This window comes from Parasteatoda tepidariorum, chromosome 8, assembly GCF_043381705.1.
Source record: "Parasteatoda tepidariorum isolate YZ-2023 chromosome 8, CAS_Ptep_4.0, whole genome shotgun sequence".
Lineage (NCBI taxonomy): Eukaryota > Metazoa > Arthropoda > Arachnida > Araneae > Theridiidae > Parasteatoda > Parasteatoda tepidariorum.
This window is the reverse complement of record NC_092211.1, coordinates 15,905,680-15,929,325: the sequence shown is the minus strand read 5'-3', so window position 1 is coordinate 15,929,325 and position 23,646 is coordinate 15,905,680. Positions and strand designations below refer to the sequence as shown.

Below are 23,646 nucleotides of genomic sequence, written 5' to 3'. Positions count from 1 at the left end.
TGTGTCTGACGCCTTCACTAATTATTTAGTATATTTGAGGTCACCCCTTCGAACCATTATGAGCGTGGAGATTCGATCTTTAGATCAAAAGTTATTTAGAATGGTCTGTTTTTTTTCTCTTTTTTTTTGCGCATTGTACTACAATATCTTTCCTTTTCTAATTATCTTCGGATAAAAATATTTTTTTTAAATTTTTACGGCACTTTCCCTTAAAACTATGTTAACTGCAGTTTTCAGTTTCATGTAGTTTCCTAACTTAAAAGTTTTTAATCTATTTAAAAATCAAGACAGAAACTAACGTACATCCTTCTCCTGTGACTATCCACGCGCTGCAGGTGAAAGCATGCGAAGTGTAGTCGTAGGTAAAGAGTTCTGCTCTACGTCACCTGTAGCCCATTTGGATAGCCAACACTATTATTAAATTCCTTATAATTTATAAGAAATAAATAATACTTTTTAGTGAATTCAAATCATATTTTTTCCAGAGTAAATATTGTCTTTAAAAAATTATTTGCAAATAGGGTTGCATTTTAGCAAATTTTTATTCAAAAAAAAAAAGAAAAAAAAATCGTGAACAAAACAGGAAATTACATATTAATAAATAAAGTTTTTGTTTTCCTTACTCTAAATTTAATAACAATTCTTTTTTTCTTCTATTCTAGCTTCTACAAATAATTAGAAAAATAATTATTCAATTGTACATTACAATAACAAATAATATAACAAATATTTCTCAATTTAACAAAAACAATAATAATAAATAATAAGCAGATAAACGAATAAAATATGAAGAAAAAAGTGGCATCTGAAATATTTTTTTCCATACTGCACTCTCGTCAATGATATTAAATTTAAAGGTGCATATTATATAATACAATGTATTAAGGCAATACATTAAGGCTTATTATAATATAATATATTTTAAATTAAAATAGAAATAAATATTAAATCATCAATATTTATTAATGAATCATGCATGATTTTTTATTTTAGAAGAATAAAAGACTTTAAAAAAATTAATTATTCATTTAAATAACATTCATTATTAAATTCATATTTGGAATCATATACAATACGCTAACATCTAGAAAATTAGAATTTTATGATCATAAAATGATGATAATATTGAAAGTTGATTGAATGATAGTTATTGAAACTTGATATTGAATGATAATACTGAAAGTTGATTTGAGATAATTTTTATAAAATTTTCAGTGAAGAAGAAATTCTTTTTTAGAGAATGAATAACTAATCAATTTTTAAGTTAATGGCGTAGTTAAATTAACAGCTAACTAAGTTAAAGAATAAAACGAAAATATTTGCCTCATCCAGGCTTTATCTTTGCATTAAATATAAACAAAAACCGGTTCTGAAGCATACGAAGAAGCTGCTCTCTTTCTCGAACATATACACTGGTGTGCAAAACTTAAGCAACAAGTGCGTTTTTTGTCATAACTCTTCAAGAAATCATCCGATGGACAGGAAATTTGAATATGATGTACATTGTTTTGTACTTAAACGATGGTAAAAGAATAATGGCACAGAAATGAATATAAAGCTTAAAGTAGGGTATGGAACAAAAAAAGGCTTTATTTGACATACAGTGGCGTTACACATGATTACCAGAAGAAGCGTAAGTACAACTGGCAGATGTTCCCTAGTATGGGATATGCCCTCCCCTTACTGTAATTGTTGCTTGGCATCGTCTCTCCTTGCTAAGCACCTGATTATCCAGGAGTTCTTGGGGTAAACGTCTCCATTCCTCCTTTAACGCATCTTTCAGCTGATGGGTGTTACCAGGAGGATACTGTCGTGTCGCAAGACGTCTCCCTAATGCATCCCACACATGCTCTATGGGATTTAGATCTGGAGAGTAATCTGGCAAATCCATTCGTGTGATATCTTCACTTTCTAGTCGCTCTTGAACATTAGCAGTACGGTGTGGCCGGGCATTGTCATCCATAAAAATGAAGTCTGGTCCAATGGCCCCTCGGAACAGACGCACATGGGGTAAGATTACCTCATTGCAGTAGCGGTCTCCAGTTACAGAACCTCGGTCGAAGATCTGAAGCTCAGTCCGCCCGTTCAACATAATGCCACCCCAGACGACAACTCCAGGACCACCGTAACGATCTCTTTCCACGATGTTATTGGGATGAAATCGAGCTCCAACCTCTCTCCAGATCAACTGACGTTGAGAATCGCTTGTAGCACTAAAACGACTCTCATCTGTGAAGAGGACGCGACTCCATTGATGAAGTGTCCAGGTTTCATGTTCTCTGCATCACTCTAAACGGTGCCGCCGATGGCTAACTTTTAAGGGTATGCAGCGCTCAGGACGTCTAGCAAATAAGCCACCTTTGTGGAGGCGTCTGGCCACTGTAAATCTTGATACTTGTCGTCCTGTGGCTGTGCACAGTTGCTGAGATATGGCGCTCGCTGACTGAAAACGGTTTCTTTTCGCCTGGAGGACAATGTAACGGTCATCTCTTTGTGCTGTTTTCCTTGGACGGCCACCACCAACCTTCCGAACAGCTGTACCAGTAGTAACTGTACCAAGCACGAGAAACAACACTTTTGTTGATCCCGAACTCTTCGGCGACACTGGTCGCACTTCACCCCTCCTCAAGCTTCCCAATCATTCTTCCTCGAGTAAAGTCGTCTAAATGATTTCTTGAAGACATGTTTCACAAAACAAATCACTTGCACTTGCAGCGAATGTCTTTAATTACGGTGCTGTTCATCCTTTTATCACAGCTTTGACCTGCGCGCGCCGACCCACAAGGTTTACGTACACTTACATCACCTACGACATTTTATTTCTAAAATNAATTAACAGCTAACTAAGTTAAAGAATAAAACGAAAATATTTGCCTCATCCAGGCTTCATCTTTGCATTAAATATAAACAAAAACCGGTTCTGAAGCCTACGAAGAAGCTGCTCTCTTTCTCGAACATATAGTTTGTCTAAAGTAAGAGCTCATCCAGACATTTGTCTGGATCTGTGGCTGTGACTATGGTAACGAGGTATGACTATTTCAAGTAAGGGTGTGGGGTCACTGTTTTGGAGTAGTTTCGGCACGGATCGGCGGGAGAAAGGGAATCTCTTTCTTCGGTCTATTGTGTTTGTCCTAGAGTGACGATACCCTCCCTAAAATGAGCCGTTCTTGTTTTCATGGCTCCAGACGGCCCCACTCTTTGTGGCGGGAGGAGTTCTTAGCTTAGATAGACTGTATCCAAAACAGAGCTCGTTATTGTGCGGTTTTGAGGAGAATTCCTCCAAATTAAACATCTGGGGCTGTCTGCTGCTATACTAACGAGCGAGAGCACATTTCTAAAGGGGAAAACGATAGAGGAGTGAAGGTGTCGATTAGTTTACTCAGACTCAGTGGCGTACGCAGAATTTTTTTTAAGGGGGGGGGGGTTCATAATTTTCAGAAATTACTAAAAGAAATTCGAGTATGTAATAAAGCACTATTACTTCCCTAATTTAGACTTTTTATTTCGACAACATTGTTTAGTTAAATTTTGTTTTTATTTTTTAAGTTTAAGAATATAATTTTTTTTATAATAAGAGGTAAAATATTTTATTTTTATTAANGCGGATTGAACTTTTTTCATGTTAATATGAGGTAAAAATTTACATAAAAAATGAAACAGGCAGCACCTCATTCCAGTTATGTACTGATCTGATGTACCAAGCACAACATAATTTGTTACAGAATTCTTCGACTTGAGTTCAATCTAAATTTTGTAATTTATTTTATCTACGACAATTTAAAACTCCATGTTGGTTTCGCTAATCAATTCCCATCTCGAAATCGTTTTTGTTTCGACATTTTGCTGTAAAACAAAGGATTCACTAATTGATTCATTTCATGAAATATATAAAAGTTAACGTAATAATAAATTTTATGAGATATTTTTTTTTAAAAATCGAGTGACAAATCAACTATTCCAACTAATGGTGCAATTGCGAATATGTTTTGAATTAATTTCTTTTTAATCATCTTTCTTACTTTTTTTGCTGCAACAGATATTTGTAACAAATACTTTTTATATCAAAACAGCTACAACATGTAAATTTAAGCATTTGTCCTCACTTGTTTCTATTTCATAAGGTGACATGTAATTTGTTTATCACCGAAGCGGATGTGTCTCAGACGATAACAGTTGACACGTTGAACTTGTAGATAGTGATAAAGTTTCATTAATCTTTTTTTTTATATACATCATCACTTTTTTTTTTATATACATCATCACTATACATTATCACTTATCACATCTTGTCATCACTTATTTTTCCGATTCAGGAAGGGAGCGATTTTCTTCATCCACACAAAACATTTTTAAAAACAAGCAATAGGAATTAAGCGCATCGAAGAGTTAAATAAGTTGTTGTTTGTAAATTCTTGAAAGGTTCAAACAAGCTGTAAAAAACGAATTAAACTCAAAAATTACGATTGTTTCAGCAACATTAATCGCATTTGCTTTTAGACGCCAACTGTAAGAGAATGGCATCAATAAAGGCTCGTTTAAAGGTAAGAAGATTTTAGTTTCTAAAATACTGTAGTCTATATCAGGGATGGCGAACCAATGGCACGCGTGCCATTTATGGCACGCGACACAATATTTTGGGCACTCCACCGATCACAATTGTTGCTACACTATGAATTGTTATTACACAAATGTTATTACGCTATGAAGCATATGTAACAATTAAATTAAAATTCACAAAAAACAAACAAAATATTAAACAATTATTAATAAAAAAATTAAAAATTAATACTAAAAAACAATTAATAACCGTAAAAAACAAGCTAACAATAAATAACTGGCAAAAAAAAAATCAACAGTCCTGCTTAAACTAACATCTTAGAACCTAATATAAGTTATTGGTCATCTAATCTGCAACAACAGAAGTCACATTGATGTTACTTTAAGTTGAATTACTTGTATAACTGAGACATTGCAAAATGTTTTTTTTTTCAATGTAAATAAAGAGTTTTGAGTCTATGGTATTTAGCATTATTATTTTCCCAATAATCACGAAGTCAAAATTATTTGACGGCACGTCTATTACCTCATTAAACAATTTTTTAGAGAAAATGGCACGTTGGTGTATAAAGGTTCGCCATCCCTGGTCTATATCTACAGAAGACATGTATATGCTTATAGGAAACCATTAGCCAATGGGGTGCTTCTTAAAATTGCGTCGTGTTTAATTACCTCTTAATTTTGTTTTGTGAAATCTGAAATCTTAAAAAAATTAATTCAATAATTACTTATTTTATACGTTATTTTGCGCATTTTTCCTGAAATAATTTTATAACTTTAAATATATTAAAAATTATTACGTAGGTTGTTTCAAAAAAATAATAAAATGTATGAACGAAATATTAGAACATTATATGCGAGTATTTCTTGCAAGTGCCATTAATTTAAGCTTTAATTTTTCGATGAATTGTTACTATATAATTTCTTTTACGATTTTGGCTTTTTCAAACCCAGATTTTTTTACCCTTTCAGGATGATGATATACGTGATTGTTTGATTTTTTCTTGGGTCACGGTATCGTGACCTAAGATCATACGGGTGTAGTTTCTATTCAGTACTTTCATATTACATCTCGTGTTTGTATTATATACGTATCGTCTCGTATCATGTACGTACTCATAAGCACATATATTATAGGCACATATACGTACTATAGAGTACCTTCTCTATATTACATATACTCTTCAAATGAGCCGGGATAGCCAGGTTGGTCAGTGCGGCGCCCTCATGTTCAAGAGATCGAGAGTTCGATCCCAGGCGACGGTGTCACCGGGAGCGATGACTGGTGTACGTTAAATCTGTCGGGTAACAAACCCCTTTAACTTCCCATAACAAATCAATACCTCTGAGGGTACTGAATTGGAGATTGATCGCTCTCTGGTTCAGGTCAAAGTACGATCAGTGTATGAATGAATGGATGTATGAATGGGTCAGCTCTTTAAAATGATCTGTGACGAGCGTGTGGCTGAAGTCGTATTCTTGGCCATAGATGACACCATTGAAAAACAAGAAAGACACTCTCTGCCTTAAATTCGCTTGGTTTCACCAAGCAGGCTTGCTGATATTCGGCAAGGGGTATTAGAAACAACAACAACTCTCGGAGTGTGCGCACCTTGAAAAGCACTTCTTTCTGCAGATCCTGAAGGGGTTAATGGCAAGAGAAAACACACAGATTGGAAAAGAAAAGAAATCTTTTTGAACTCTTTTTTTTTTTCTTCATTTTTTTAGACATTTTAAAATATATTACTATCTTTTATTGAAAGTTAGAATTTCAATTTTGAAAATTGCTTACTAAACTAAGTTAAACGATTGATAAAGAAAAAAATATTGAAAATCCCGTTTATACAAAACTAAATTTTCAACGTTATAATACTTATTCGATGTTATGATATCGATTCGACAATAATACCTATTCGAGATTGTGATACCTATTTCGAGGTTATGATATTTATTTGAGGTTCTCAATCTGAGAAATAGGTTATAGTTTCTATTTTTCAGATTGGGTTGCACTAGAGAAAATATTTATTAAGAATCTTTAATAATGACCACCTTCCATAAATATTTTAGGAATTCTTTTCAAAAGTAATGGAAATAATTGTGTATATTAGAGACCTCAAATACATATTAAAGAAATTAAACTGTTTTCAAACTTTGACCAATCATAATTGAGATCAATTAAAAGGGATTTATTTTAAACCACTTTATTTAAAGATAAAGTCAAAAGTTCCCTGAGTGAAAAAATTATGAACTCTAGTCCAGCTCTACAAGTGAACTTTTTGATGATTTTAATGTCTTCTTTACTTGAACCCAGTAATGATAAGTCACAATTTGGAAACGTTTTTTCTCCTCACTAAAATATTAATTTTTGACCAGTAATGAGCACAATTATACTTGATTTTGTTTTTACAAGAAAAATAATTATTCAGGGGAAAAGCTACGAAATATCCTGTATCTAGTGAAAGTTCAGATACATACTTGTTCAAAGTTTTCATGTAAAACATTTTTAGACATCGTCAACATAATTTGTACTCTTAATATATTTGTTTCATATTTCTATAGCTCAGTCAAACTTTTTCTTATTTAAAAAAAAGTTTTTTTTTTTTACGAATTATCAACTGTAATCAATAAATGTAAGAAGAATTCTAATCGTTATACCCCTCTAAAACTTGTGGGAGCTAACTGCATTTAGTAATAAAGCATTTGTGTAATTTGACACTTTCAGTCCACTACTATTTTCTTAATTAATCAGATTTTTACATATTTTGTCATTAAACATGTTACGCAAATTTTATATTGAATCTGATATCTGTAATATGCATATTTTATTCTATGTTACTCAGTGTATAGGCTCTAATTATATCATTTCTGAAAAGACTTTTGAAAATATACTTACTACTTCATAAAGAGAACTTAAATATGAATTTTTGGAATCTTTATCAAACAGGGGAAAACATAAAGAGATGCACATAGGGAAGCACAAATAAGTATTTAAAATAAGTATTCAAAAACAAAAATGTTATCGAAATGTGATAAATTACAGCATAGAAAAGTGGACTTTAGGAGAAAAGACAGTTTTAATTGCGAGAGATGATTATTAAAAACATCTTTAAATTTCAAACTTAAAAAATTTCAACTTTCATGGGCAGAGACGCATAATCGTTTCGTTTTCTCTTTAAATACTCAATTTCGATTAACAGTTAATTTCGTTACGGTACAAAATGAAAAAAAAAGTTAAAAAAATAATATAAAATAAAATAAATAAATAAATAAAAATTATCCGAAATTTATCCGTTTATTAGCTATTATTCGCTATTTCCCAAGGAACAAATAGTTATTTTTATATACCGAACACTTTATTCACGTTAAAATATCGAAAAATATATTAAAAAAGTTATATATCAAAAATTACAAAAATTTGAAGGTCGACCCTCGCCGAGTTTCGAACCCAGGGTGTCTGGGACAACAAATCCAAATTACCCAAAGCGCTATCAACTTCGCCACGATTCACATGTCAGCCCCACGAATATTTAGCTTAAAACACCTCCACCCGGTTAGTCAACAAAACATATTTTGGGTCATCGTAGGCCCACTAAGTGGTCTATCAAAATTCCTTTGACACAATTGTTAGCTATATTAAACTCTAATTTTAGGAAAAAATTGAATTNAAAAAAAATAGTTATTTTTATATACCGAACATTTTATTCACGTTAAAATATTTAAAAATATATTAAAAAAGTTATACATGAAAAATTAAAAAAATTTGAAGGTCGACATCGCCGGATTCGAGCCCAGGATCTCCGGGACAACAAATCTAACTTGCCCAAGGCGCTATCAACTTCACCACGCTTCACATGCTTGCCTCACGAATATTTAGCTTAAAACACCTTGTCACGGTTAGTCAACAAAACATATTTTGGGTCATCGTGGGCCCACTAATTGGTCTATAAAAAATTCCTTTAATACAATTGTTAGTTGCATTAAACTCTAATTTCGGGCAAAAATTGAAATTTATAGGTTAATATTATAGGGAGTAACGGGTGTGATATGTGAGCTCCTCCTGATACGACTTTTGCCCCTTTTTAAGTCGTTATTTGCTCTTTAACAAAGAAAAATAATTATTTATAGATATATAACATTTTATTCTTTTTAAAATATTGAAAAACAAGTTAAAAAATAATATAAAATAAAGTAAATAAATAAATAAAAATTATCCGAAATTTATCCGTTTATTAGATATTATTCGCTCTTTTGCAAAAAAAAATGGTTATTTTTATATACCGAACATTTTATTCACGTTAAAATATCGAAAAATAAATTAAAAAAAATAATATAAATTAAATAAAAAAAATTTGAAAGTCGACTATCGCAGGGTTTCGAACCCAGATTTTCCGGGACAACAAATATAACTTGCTCAGTGCGCTATCAACTTCGCCACGCTTCACACGGCAGCCTCACGAATATTTAGCTTAAAACACCTCCCGGTTAGTCAACAAATTATATTTTGGGTCATCGTAAGCCCAGTAATTGTTCTATAAAAAATTCCCTTGGTACAATAGTTCGTTATATTAAACTCTAAGTTCGGTCCGAGTTTGAAGTTTATAGGTTAATATTATAGGGAGTTACGGAGTGTGATGTGTGCGGGCCTCCTGCTACGACTTTTGTCCCTTTTTAAGCCATTATTTGTTCTTTAACAAAGAAAAATAATTCTTTTCATATATAAAACACTTTATTCTTATTAAAATATTGAAAAACAAGTTAAAAGATAATATAAAATAAAACAAATAAATAAATAAGTATTTTCCGAAATTTATCCGTTTATTATCTATTATTCGCTATTCCCAAAGGAAAAGTAGTTATTTTTATGTATCAAATACTTTATTCACGTTAAAATATCGAAAAATATATTTAAAAAAATAATATAAAATAAATAAAAAACATTTGATAGTCGACCATCAAAGGGTTTCGAACCCAGATTTTCCGCGACAACAATTCTAACTTGCCCAACGCGCTATCAACTTCGCCACGCTTCACATGCCAGCCTCACGAATATTTTGCTTAAAACACGTCCTCCCGGTTAGTCAACAAAATACATTTTGGGTCATCGTGGGCCCACTAATTGGTTTATAGAAAATTCTATTGGTAGAATTGCTAGTTATATTAAACTCTAATTTCGGGCAAAAATTGAAATTTAAAGGTTAATATTATAGGGAGTTACGGGGTGAGATGTGTGCGTTCCTCCTAATGCGACTTTTGTCCCTTTTGAAGCCATTATTTGCTCTTTAACAGAGAAAATTAATTCTTTTTATACATAGAACACTTTATTCTTTTTAAAGAATTGAAAAGGAAGTTAAAAAAATAATATAATATAAAATAAATAAATAAATAAAAATTTATCCGAAATTTATCCGTTTATTAGCTATTATTCACTATTGCCCAAAGAAAAACAGTTTTTTTTTCATATACAGAACACTTTATTCACGTTAAAATAACAAAAAATATGTTTAAAAAAATAATATAAATAAAAAGAAAAAATTTGAATGTCGACCNATGAATTGATTCCTTAATCTTAGATTTTCATCACGTAGTTAAAAAGTTTTTCAGGGGACAAAATTAACTGCAAAAACTTTTTTTTAGAATAGAGAGATATAACACTTTATTCTTTTTAAAATATTGAAAAAAAAACAATATAATATAAAGAAAATAAATAAATAAGAATTATCCGAAATTTATCCATTTATTATCTATTATTCGTTATTTCCCAATGAAAAAATAGTTACTTTTATATACCAAACACTTTATTCACGTTAAAATATCAGAAAATATATTTAAAAAAGTTATATATGAAAAATTAAAAAAATTTGAAGGTCGACCCCCGCCGGGTTTCGAACCCAAGCTGTCCGGGACAACAAATCTAACTTGCCCAACGCGCTATCAACTTCGCCACGCTTCACACGGCTGCCTCACGAATATTTAGCTTAAAACACCTCCTCCCGGTTAGTCAACAAAACATATTTTGGGTCATCGTAGGCCCAGTAATTGTTCTATAAAAAATTCCCTTGGTACAATAGTTAGTTATATTAAACTCTAAGTGCGGTCCGAGTTTGAAATTTATAGGTTAATATTATAGGGAGTTACGGGGTGTTATGTGTGCTTTCCTCCTGATACGACTTTTGTCCCTTTTAAAGCCATTATTTGCTCTTTAACAAAGAAAAATAGTTATTTTTATATATAAAACACTTTATTCAATTTAAAATATTGAAAAAGAAATGATTAGTTGTCCATTAAACCGGTTTTGAAGTTTATTAAAATCCCTTTCCTCAACCTTAATTCGTCATATTTTGATAGCATTTTTATTTTTTCCTCGCTTAAATATTATTATGCAATCCCATATCAGAATACTTTCTTGTTTTCATTGTTCATAAAGATTTTAAAATATTTATATCACGTTTTTACGGAACTACCCGATAAATGAAATACAATATGAAAAGTATGAACACATTATTCTACTTAATATTATTAATTTAATAATTTCTCCGTTATATTTTTGAGACATATATTACTGTCTTGTAATTATTAATTAATTTATTTTCCTAAAATTTTATTTTCATAATTTCAGGTAGTTGTTATAGGCGCGGGAGCTGCTGGTTTATGTGCATTGAGACATTTACTGGCAGATCCCGAGCACTTTGATGTCGATATTTTTGAAAAAAAGCATTTCGTTGGAGGCATATGGAATTATTCAGATAAAGTAGGCCTTGATGAAAATACTTTGACCATTGAATCCAGTATTTATAAAAACCTAATGTAAGTATGCGATTTTAAAAATATTTTACGGATGTATTATTTTACTCCGTAGTTATTTTTTTTATGTAGAGCATATTACTAATAGCTTAAACATTATTTAATGTTTAAAAAACTTTGTGTTGAATTTACAGGTTTGTTATACAGTTGGAAAAAAGTAAAGATGGTGGGACAAAATAAATTTTGATTTTAGTGTCTTTGTGAAAAAACTAACCACACTTTTAAAAAAAAAATTTTTTTCGAATTTCCTATAAAAGTTATAAGTTTTTAAAGTAAATTCCGTTTTATCTGGTATTTGGTGGTACTGATGGAGTGAGATAAAGCTTTTACAAATGATACAACAGTCCATTATGCTGGGACGCAGGTGATAGAGTCCAATGAGGTGATTTAGGTCAGAATCCCAGCGACTGCTGGTCGATTCGAATTCTGCTTCGGTTTTGCACCAACCACAGTGATAGTGTAAAAAATTATCATTTGAGATAGACGGGTCATAAGTTAGAATCCATTTGCGGTTGGGCTAACCGTAGTGAGTTTTCGTGATTTTCCTCTAAATGCAGCGCGAATGTGGGATAGTTTCATCAAATAGTCTTCCAGGAAGGCATGAAATGTCCAATGCTTGATTCAGAAGTTCTTTAGTCTTCTGGGCTAGGGCAAAAACTCCAAGTATACGGAGTTGAACAGTAACAGCCGTAATGTTGAACAGCCGTTCAACTCCGGTTGTAAAATAAAATAAACACTCTGTGAAACCACTCACAACAGAACCTAATGGCTAAATCTGAAAATAGCATTTTTATGAATAAAGCAAACAGCTTGCATGAATAATGAAATCACAAATAATGCCAGGAAGAAAACACACTGCAGTTTCAGTTCTATAATTAAGAAAATTCCTTCGTGTTTTTAACGCACGAACACTTGTTTTCTGTATGAAAACAGCTATGAAGCTCTTGATTATAAAACCGAAACTATAATATTTTTAAGACTTTATTTATTTTTTATTTTTTTAATTTCATTTATTTATTCAACGTTGCCAAGCTTTACACTGTCTTCTATAATACTTTCACGTATATGCGGATCGTAATATTCAATGGCCATGATAGTCAAAGAAATTCTAACAACCAAAACTCAGTTAAATTTAAATTTTTTGAAATTTTAACGGTCACATTGTTAGGTTACAAGTGTGTGATGACCTAATTGGTGATTAATCTTTAAAAAAGAAAAACTGACATAAGTTAAGCCAATCCCGTGTTATCTATCGTTTATTTTAAGTAATTTCGCTGACGAATTGAGCACCAAAATAATGTTTACAATTTTCAATGTTTTTTATGTATATATAATTGAATCATTTTGATGCTAAAAAGAAAGCAAGATTAAAAATAGATTTTGACACTTAATTGAATAATCTTGAATAGTAATGCATTACGCAATTAAATTGAATATAAGTGAGACGTTACATTTATTGAGAAATGTGAAAAGAGTGGAAATATTTACACCAAAGAGCCATTACATTATAACCCCCTCCATCTATAACAATAGGCTCGCCCAGGTTTCCTTGATTTCTTACCCAGGAACAATGCTTTCATGGGGCACATTAGGACCCATAATCCTCATCGAACAATCCCTGACGTCTGTAAGCTACTTGAACATAGTTGCTGACCAGGTTCACCCATTCAGGGCAACAGTTTTTCCTGCGGGGGATGGTGTTTACCAACAGGATAATGCACCATCTCATAAGGGTCGAATCGTTATGACATTCCAGTGACTTTCAAGTCATGTCATGGCCCCCAAATTCACCTGACCTTAATCCAATAGAGCATTTGTGGTCCTACTTGGAAAACTAAATTTGTGCTGCCACGCTACCCCCTCACAATGTGAGGGAATTGCAGGACCAGTTGGTGAGCGCTTTTTACCAGGTACCTCAGACTACCTATCAGCACCTTGTGGAATCAATGCCATGGCGGGTGCTTGTAGTTTTGAGGACTAAAGGTGGTGTTACATGTTATTAGCAGGGTGGTCATAATGCAATGGCTCTTCGGTGTATATCCATTCATTGTGAAAATGAATAAAAATAACTTAATTGTTTTAGTCAATCAAAAAAGGATAAGGAATGATTAAAAATGGCTATGAATTTTACAAAGGAAATTAAAAATATAGGAAGTACAAAATGCCTATAATGGCATGACATGGATATTGTTTCTAAACTGTGACTCCTCTTGATTTTTTACCAAACCAAAAGTAACAGTGGACAGACAGGGGAGGGGAGGGAAGGTGGAATAAACTGATAATTGATATAGTCTGCAGCGTCTATCAGCGTTTCAGCCCAAACTGATGTTACGAATAGAGCAAGAGTTAATATAAAATTTCTTGGATTTTTTTTTTAAAAAATCCTGCCAATATAATTCTGCAGTCATTTTTTTTCAAAAAGTAATTTAGTTCGGGAACTTTTGGATTTTTCAATACTATATTTGCTTTCGAGCAATTTGCAACAAAACTATATTTCAGGTCATCCAAATCATCAGCTTTTACGAGTTTAAACAAAAATTAATGTAAATTTAAATAAATAAAAACGTATGTATATAAACAAAAGCAAGTATATATAATTAGTCTATAGGTGAAAAATTATATGATCTCGTAATTTTATTGCTTTAAACTTTTGACAAAAAGTCCTCAGAAGTTATAAACGTTATCAAGTGATACGTGGTGCCGAACTATAAAAGTGCAGCGAGTGTTAAATTAATGCTAGATCACCAAAAATTCTTTAAGGAAAAAAATCAGGCAACGGAAATAAAAAATGTTACTTTAATTTTAAGATTACAACGAAAAGAAGTATTAAATCTATATTGAGCTTTTCAGATAAGGAATGATTAAAAAGCAGTTATTATTATCAACTAGAAATTCAAATGGAAACTTTCTCAAAAGTGTTAAATTTAATTCACATGACATTATTATATCTAAGCATTAAAAATGAGAATCAGATGTCACAGCTTTGTTAATTCTTTTCAGAACAAATATTCCGAAGGAGACAATGGCTTTTCCAGATTTTCCATTTCCGCACTATGGGGGTTTGTCTTATATTCACCACACGCAAGTGCTGCAGTATTTACGAGATTATGCGGAGTACTTTGACCTATATAAACATATTAAGGTAAATAAAATAATGTTAAATAATAATTATTTTACATACATTATTTAACATTATTTTTTTCTTTTCATACATTTACGCACATAATTCAAATACCTTGGAACAATGATCAATGACCAAAACAGCATAAAAACAGAAGTAGACAACCGAATTAAAATGGCAAACAAGTGTTTCTTTGGACTAAGAAAGCAATTAAGATCAAGCCTAATCAGTCGAAAAACCAAAATTAAAATTTATAAGACTCTTATTCTACCTGCAATGCTCTATGCAAGTGAAACATGGACACTAAACGCAGACACTCAGCGTACTCCTGGTGTTTTTGAAAGGAAAATCCTTAGAAATATTTTTGGCCCAGTACAGGAAAGAGGCTGTTGGTGAATCAGATACAACTTTGAATTATATAGACTCTATGGGCAGCCACAAATAGTGCAGGTCATCCGAAGCAATAGATTAAGATGGCTTGGCCATATCTGGAGAAGTCCAGAAAACAATGCAGTACGAATCGCCACCTTTAAAAATCCTTCTGGATCTCGGGCCAGAGGAAGACCTCCAACTAGATGGCTGGATGACACGACTAAAGATCTCAAAGTAATAAAGATTAACATCTGGAAAAAAGTCGCCATGGATAGGAGGCGTTGGAGGCTACGCGTGGTTGAAGCAGCCAAGGTCTGTAAGGGGCTGTCGTGCTGAAGAAGAAGAAGATTTAATAACTATTTTACATACACATAAATAATTATTCAAAGAAAAAAGAATTGAGGAGTCATGCTGTATTTCATTTATTAGAATTTTAACGGTGCCGAAGAAAGAAACTTATAAATTGCGTTGCATCATTATATATATTTTTTTAATTAATTAGGCATTAAACATTGTTTTTTTTAGTTATTTATTTTTTTAAAATGAAATTAAAAATGTTCCTTCTCCCGAAGAAGAGACTAACGTTTTTGAGCATCGACTATTCTTCTTCCCAGGTTACGATTGGACCAGCTTTCTTAACGCTTTTGATCTAGTTCACGATAAAGAAATGTCCGGTTGTGGCGCTTTTCCGAAAGATTATGTGACCGAATTATGCAGATTGCGAGTTTTTAACGTTGTTTCGGTTAAAGCGTTTTTCGTGATGTTTTTCCTGATGTGTGTTTTCTTAAAACACGTTGGCTGTTAAACGTATTTTTTAAATCGATGTTTTTCTAAGACGCAGTGAGCAAGCAAGTGCGTCTTTTCATTCAATAAATAAACTGGATGAGAGTATTTTATTTTCTCGATAATGATTTAAAATAGTAATATGATTGCACTTTTCCCTTCACTTAAATAATTTTTAAGATGTGTAAATTCTAATAACTTCATTTTTACTAAAAATTTTAAAAGTAAAAATTGCTTCTTTGTTGTGGCAGAATCTAAACTATATCTAATCTCATGTTCGCAGTTTCACAAGATGGTTGAGCATGTTAAGCCATTAACGTGTTTAGGTGGCAAAGTGGAATGGCGCGTCACTTATTCTGATGTTCTGACAAAAGAAAAGGAGGATAAAATGTATGATGCAGTGATGGTATGCAACGGGTGAGTTCCTTTTTACCTAGGAGAAGGCGTAGTACCTAGAGACAGTTAGTAAACAATTATTTTTATTTCTACTTGGGTAAAGATTATGGCTGAAATGTAAATAATATCTTATTTCTTACTATTTGAAGAATCTATAAACACTTTCAAAATATGTTATTTTATAAGAGAGAAATAAATTATTTTTTTACACCCTTCCAACGTATCTCAAGGTGCAACACCATGTTGTATTTTGGGATGAAGATTATTTTACATTGGCACTAAATGAAAACTAAGCAAATTATAGCAAATACAACACAAAACATTATTAACAAAATAAAAAAGACTTCTTTATCTACCAGGTTAGTCCATGGACTAAAATTCATATGGAATGCACTATGCACGAAAATTCATATGGAACTTGCGTGATTACTTCTGACGCATTGCAGACCCAGTTGGTGAGGGTGAAGGCAATTACCATATAATTTCTGTATATGAGCAATTCTACAAATAAACGCCAGTTAGGCGGCAAAAAAAAATTAAAAAAATTTTGGGGGGCACACTATTTCTACATGAATTTTCTTCTTCTTTACACCCTAGAAAGGCAAGAAAANAATTTTTTTTGGGGGGGGGGGGGCACGCTATTTCTACATAAATTTTCTTCTTTTTTATACCCTAAAAAAGCAAGAAAAAATATAAAACATGAAATTTTTTCTTTGTGACATACTTTAAATGACAAAATACCAATTTTGAATTTTTCCCGATTTTTTCAATTTACGAACTTTGATTAAATTCTTTTATTTTTGTTTTTCATACTAAAATATAATCTTATAGTATGAAATCTCTATAAATACATATTAGAGAGACATTATAATAATATTATATTTATGTAAAAATCGTTTTATCTGAATAAACGGCTCAGATTTATCTGAGTATGTCAGAAAGAGTATGTCACATTTAAAGTATGTCACAAAGAAAAAATTTCATGTTCATGATTTTTTCTCGCCTTTTTAGGGTGAAAAGAAGAAGAAAATTCATGTAGAAATAGTGTGCCTCCCAAATTTTTTTTTTTTTTGGCCGCCTAACTGGCGTTTATTTGTAGAATTGCTCATATAGTTTCATTTCTTAAAAGTATTCTTAATTTTCATTTTAAACTTAATTTTCTTAATTAAAAAGTAACTTAATTTTCATTTTAACAAGGTATTGCATTCCTCCGAACTGCAGTTCAGCCACTACATTTAAGAAATCAAAAACATGGCCAGTAAAATTGTTTGCGGATAGTTGTTCAGATTCAATAACTATACCATTAAATAAAACATTATTAAGAGTTTAATACACTATCTTAATTTTTAGCATTAATCAATTTAAAAAATAGAAAAAAAATAAAGGAACTATGCGATGAAATTTTTTCCTTTTATTTTCTATCTCCCACATGTCTCACTTTAAAGTTGCTAGCTACTCTATTCTAACTCCTGGTGACTAAAGGAGCAACTGCCTCAGGTTAGTTTTGTTAGTCACGAATTGATGGCAGGGCTATGTTGTTCGTCCTAATGTACAACGCTCTCCCCTATTTTTTGAAAAGTGTAAAGAGACCGAAACTAATTCTCTCAATTGGCACAAGGTTCATTTCTTTTTCACAAATCACGGAATCACATTCGGCGTAATATGTGGCAACTGACAGCATTTTATTGAATCCTTGTTGTTGTTGCTGTCATAGGATATTAAGGCAGGGGTGCGATTGCTCTTGTTTTTCAGTGGTGCCATCTATGACCAAGAATTTGACTTCTGCCTCAACCATACGTCACACCTGTTCATAGAGCGAACCCATTCATACATCCATTCATTCATCCACAGATCGTAATTTTGACCTGAATTGATAAATCTCTGATTTAGTACCCACAGAGGTATAATTTGGTGCGGAAACATGGAGGACTTTGCGACCCGACAGATTTAACTTTCACCAGTCACCATTTACTACACTGGGAGTCTTCTACTTGCTGGATTCGAACTCCCGTTCTCATGAACGTGAGCCCAGAGCCCTGCCAACCAGGCTATCCCGGCTTTATTGTATCGTTATTTTGGTGATATAATTTAATGTATCCTAGGAGACTTTAAATCCGCTCCTCGCAATAGAATTTATCAATCATTTGCTTATAGCAAACCGAGGAGGTTATTCAAGTACATTTCATAAATGAATCATGTTTTTACAGGATACTATATGCGAAAAGGTTGCTGTGACTATGCCGTTTCCTTTGTTGTCCCCTCTATTATTTTGTAATTATTAACAGCAGCAGCTTCCCTTATGATTTTTAGTTTACTTTTAAAGTTAGAAAATCTCCTTCTTGACTCTGAGTGAACTTAAGCTCAAAAAAAAAATGTAATTGGAAAAAATGTACAAATTGTGTACTTTTCTTCTAATTTTTCAAAGCAGACCATTATGGATTTCAGTGCGATATCAATATTGTACATCAATTTATATATTTACAATATTTTGTAATTATCAAGTCGGCAATTAATTCTGAATAGCAGGAAAGGCAAATTATTTTAACGTATAAAAACATTAGCTAAATTTGACTCCAAAATTAGTTTCAAAAATAAATCATCCAAAGGTAGAAAACTTCCCTTAGATGTTTGAAGTGTATCAACCACTGGAAAGTTTTAAAGAAAGAAAGTTAAAACAAAAATTCGAAAAAGATTTATTAATGACTTCTGCTTTCACCCTATAGTTCTCATTTATAAATTATATTAAGTTATCTTTTTTAAGCTTTATAAATTTCATTTTCCAAACATTATAATTCGATAAAAAGAAACTCTAAATAAATTAAGCAAATTTGTTGCAATTTGCTAATGGTAATGGACTGTTGTAATCACTAAAATTTGATTTTTCTTTTACAAAAGTACTTTTTTAGATTCTTTTTCAATTACGAAAAAATCGGATAAACAGCAGTCAAAAAGGGAATAAATTTGTCTCAAGTAATAAAAAAACTTGAAAACTGATAGGCTCATGTAAAACCTGAGAAATAAAAGCATGGCCGAAACTACCAGACTGTGGTAAAATTTATCGGGTTTCTGCCTCTATAGGAACACCAAAATGCTCGTAATTTTTAGCGAAGCGTTTTGATAATGATTTTAGTAAAATTAACAATAAAATATTGTTTTATAATATGTGGTAAATGTGGTAAAAATTCGTAATTTTATCATATGTTAGAACTTGACATAAACACTATTTATTAAGATAAATTTACTTTTCAGTTCCGTGTTTTTAACTAAATGTGTGGTAATAAAAACTGTAATTTTGAAAACCAGAATTTCCGATAAACCGTTACCATATGAACGAAACAATTACCAAATGAATGGTTTAAATACAACATATTTTAATTTTTGTTAGCAAGATTTAAGAAGTTCTTTCTTTTTCTTTTTTTTTTTTTTTTGCCAGAAATGTCATTATCATACAGCACAGTAATTCTATCAAAATTTTTTTCTCCGTGTAAATTTTATGTAAATAAAAGGAAATAAAAGATAATCCGAAAGTCTTGTTAATTGCTTTCGTTTTTAATAACGCCATCTCATTTTTGAAAATAACTAAATAAATTAAAAAACCATTTTTTTTTCTATATACAGGGTGTTCATAAAGTTCCGGACCCCCACACGATCCTCCTGTAAACATTTTCCTTTATAAATCCCCAAAGAAAAAAGTCCAGCTGCATTATATCAAGTGATCTGAATAGGCCAAGGAATTGAACCTCCTCGCCCAATCCATCTTCCTGGAAAATGGTCATTCAAAGAACTACTAACGATGATACCCCAATGAGGTGGTGCACCATCTTGTTGCAAAAAGACATGTGGCTGAAGCTCTTCTAATTGTAGAAATACGAAGTCTTCCAATATGTNCAAAAAGACATGTGGCTGAAGCTCTTCTAGTTGTAGAAATACGAAGTTTTCCAATATGTCTATATACGACTGATGAGACCGACGACTGATGAGACAGGAAGATGGATTGGGCGAGGAAGTCCAATTCCTTGTCCACCCAGATCACCTGATATAACGCCGCTGGACATTTTTCTTTGGGGATTTACAAAGGACAATGTTTACAGGAGGATCGTGTCGAACATTGATGACCTAAAAGCCAGAATTACAACCGCAATACCCTCTGTGGATGCTGACATGCTTGCCGCTACCTGGCGTGAAATTGACTATCGACTTGATATTCTCCGTGCGACGAAGGGGGCACACGTGGAAGTTCATTGACAAGGGTCATGAAACTTTTTGAGTCTATCTAACCATTTATGTTATTAATTTTAATCTATCTTTATTATTTTACGAGTTATTAAACATCAAAATGGGTCCGTGACTTTATAAACACCCTGTATATATTTTCAAGCTAGTCCTCCTCTCAAAAGAATGTGAAAAAATTTACGGACAAAATATGTTTGACTGCTTAATTCTTCTAGTTTATTTTTGAAAGTTTGTAAATATGTATAACAAATAGGTTCTCTTTCAGCTGTCAGAATGTGCCTAATGTACCAGAAATACCTGGTCTCAACGATTTTCAAGGAATTCTGATGCACAGTCACGCTTACAGAGAAAATGCTCCCTTCAAAGATTTGAAAGTAGTAATTTTAGGAGCTAGCTTCTCTGGGGTAGACATCAGCTTAGAAATTGCGAATGTGGCGAAAATGGTTAGTTTGGTACATTCTGTTTAGTGTTTTTGTTTGGCATTAATTTCTTTTAAAAATCATGATCATGTTAAATCAATAAATTTCGTTAAAATTAGATTAATAATTATTAGACAACGTTATTGTGACCAGATTGAACTTGAGAATCCGGAATAGCTATCGTCAGATCAGGAATTTATTATCTAAAGAATTTTATTTTGTGTTTAAATTTAAAAAGTTTACACTAAAAAATAATAAATAAATAAACCTAAGCAAATTTCGCTTGAAGCTTTGCCTCATATATCGTATTCTCCGAACTTTTCCGTGTAAATTACTATTACTTCAAACTTTTAAAAAACGTATGTCTAAAGCATAAAATCATTGAGTTGACAAAAGAAGTTTCAAAACATTTTTTTTATTTATTGACTTTACGTAAAAGCATTCAGGTTGAGCATCAAAAGCATTGATTCAGGTTTCACCACGGTTACAGTTTAGTGCAGTTTTGAAATCGAACTTAACGTTTTTTATTAATTTTAAAAGTCATCTGATATCAACTTTCGTAATCAATTTTGAAAATTATGTATGGAATGTTTACAAATTTTATGATCAATACACTGTTTATTTAATATTTTTATCACAAATTGTTATAGAGTTATTTAGTTTGGAAATCGGGTGTTCCTTCGCAGGACGCAACAACCACAGTACATTAATATTCCTTTTCAGGTCATTTGGAGCCACAATTCGAAACCCAAAACATGTCCTTTGCCTAAGAATATCATTCAACTTAAAGGAATAGACCACGTCAATAAGACATCCGTAACACTTATTGATGGACAGACCCAGGAATGCGACGCCATCATCTTGTGTACTGGTTATCTGGTAAATTATCCTTTCCTGGACCCCAGCTGCAGTCTCCAGGTTCAAGACCAGAGAGTGACACCACTTTACTTTCACACATTTCTCATTGACTATCCTACCTTGGCAATATTGGCCGTGACCAAATATGTCCTCCCGTTCCCTGTCTTCGACCAGCAAGTGAGAGTCTTTTTGAAATTTCTGAAAGGTGACGTAACGTTTCCGTCTCCTGACGAGATGAGGGAAGAAGAAGAAAAAGATTTCAAAAGAAGGCTGGACATAGGTCTTAAGCCGAGTCATGCTCATGATTTTCTCAATGATCGTTTGTGGAAGTTTGATGATGAATTTTGTAAGCTCGGTCAAATTGCTCCTACTCCTAATAGTATTCGAAATTTGGTTAATGAAGTAATGAAAGAAATGAATGAAAACTTGATGCATTTTAAAGAAAAAAAGTACAGAGTTGTAGACAGCGAAACATTTCTTCAAGTGGATTGAAATTTAAAGTAGAAAGGTTTTCGTATCCTGGGCAAAATGGTCGCCAAATATTAGTCACAACCAGGCAATGGCACGAAAGAAACTAAAAAATAAATAAATTACAAAATCGGTCAAACTCGAAGAATAAAATTCAAACCTCTTGGCAAGCTACTATATAGCTTAAAATAATTTGAGTCCAAATACAAGAATCAGACAGTTTCACTTTATGTATTGACAATATCTGTTAAAGAAATTAGATACCAACAAGAAAACCTCCATATTTGTCACATTGATTCAAGTTCAAGTTCCTGAGTTGTGGTTTGTTTGTTCGGTCGCATCATAAGCTATGATGAATGATCAAGATGTAATTTCTTTTGCATAGCACTGTGTGTGCATGTTGTTATTTCCTCAAGCTGTATTTTTAATAAACTCTTTATTTGCCGGCGTTGCTTCTGTGGTTCTTCAACAAAACAACATGATTATTAGTGTATCTTAGATGTGTTTTGCAAACTTAAACAATATATGAGAAAATTAACCTGTCTTTGTTATGGCCCCTCAAGTTACTGCGCAACAATATTCTAAACCCCAATTGAGACCTGTGTGCTATATTTTAACTAATACACTGATGAAAATTCCGAGCCACATTGCACCAAAAATTGATATTTATTTCCTGGCGACATAAAATGGAACTCAATTTTACCATATTTTAGTGTTTTCGTAGATTGTACAAGAAGTAGAAGATTGTACCAAAAGTAGGTATTTTGAAGAAACAAAACACCAATCTTCATTCATTCTTTCTTTCTTTCTTTTTTCTTTTATGCGAACAGAGGAGAATTGCCCCATTAGGTATTTTAAAAGAGCTCAAATACAAGCCAAGGTTGCTATTTACCGTAAAAAAGATATTTACCATAAGTAGGTTATTTTATGACAAATCTCTAACCAATTAATTGCAGAAATTTTTTTTAACAATCAACTCATAAATGTCCTTTAAAATAAGATTACTATTAAATTGTACGATACAGTTATGAATAATATATATACTAGGAGGCTTCGCCCCCTGCTCGCTGGCGCTCACCAACTCCCGGAACTGCTTTCGCAGTTCATTTCGGATTGCTTCGCAATCCAATGCTCGCTTTGCTCGCTCATTGGATACGTTCTTAACGTCTAGTTTTTGTATACTTTTTTGAATACTGAAGTTCCGAAAACTTTTCACTGTAGAAAATTCTAAACTTGTACATTTCAATATTAATTTGAAATTGCGAACAGTTCGCATATTTTTCTTAATCACACTATTCTAAATTTCNTATATATATATATATATGTACTTGAGTGATATGATATGTAATCAAAAGAATCTCAAACAACTTTGTAATAGCGTCTGTTATTTTAGTAATGTAAATATAACTTCTTCTCTCGCATTCTTTTTAAAATTTTTAACCACAAAGAACACAGCAAAATTTTTCCGAAAGGAAAGTTCAGGGTCTTCTTTCAACAAAGCTTCCAGAGAAATAATACTTTCACTTTATTACTGAAACGCAACAGATGGATACTATTTACAAAGCCTTTTATAGCCATATCCCATTCCGCGAATTGAATTACAGAACAGCAGAGAAAAAGGTAATTTGTTGCGGGTAT

At 32.2% G+C, this 23,646-nt stretch overlaps 1 protein-coding gene across 1 annotated transcript; it reads left to right on the top strand.

Moving 5' to 3' along the window:
- Nucleotides 1–4,299: 4,299 nt before the first annotated feature.
- On the top strand, nucleotides 4,300–22,456 carry LOC107457062 (uncharacterized). Its single transcript, XM_016075108.4, has 6 exons — nucleotides 4,300–4,541; nucleotides 11,174–11,361; nucleotides 14,359–14,500; nucleotides 15,918–16,051; nucleotides 20,529–20,706; nucleotides 21,406–22,456. Exons 1-6 carry the CDS (start codon nucleotides 4,515–4,517, stop codon nucleotides 22,030–22,032), a joined length of 1,296 nt encoding a protein of 431 aa, XP_015930594.2. The 5' UTR covers nucleotides 4,300–4,514; the 3' UTR covers nucleotides 22,033–22,456.
- The last annotated feature ends 1,190 nt before the right edge of the window (nucleotides 22,457–23,646 follow it).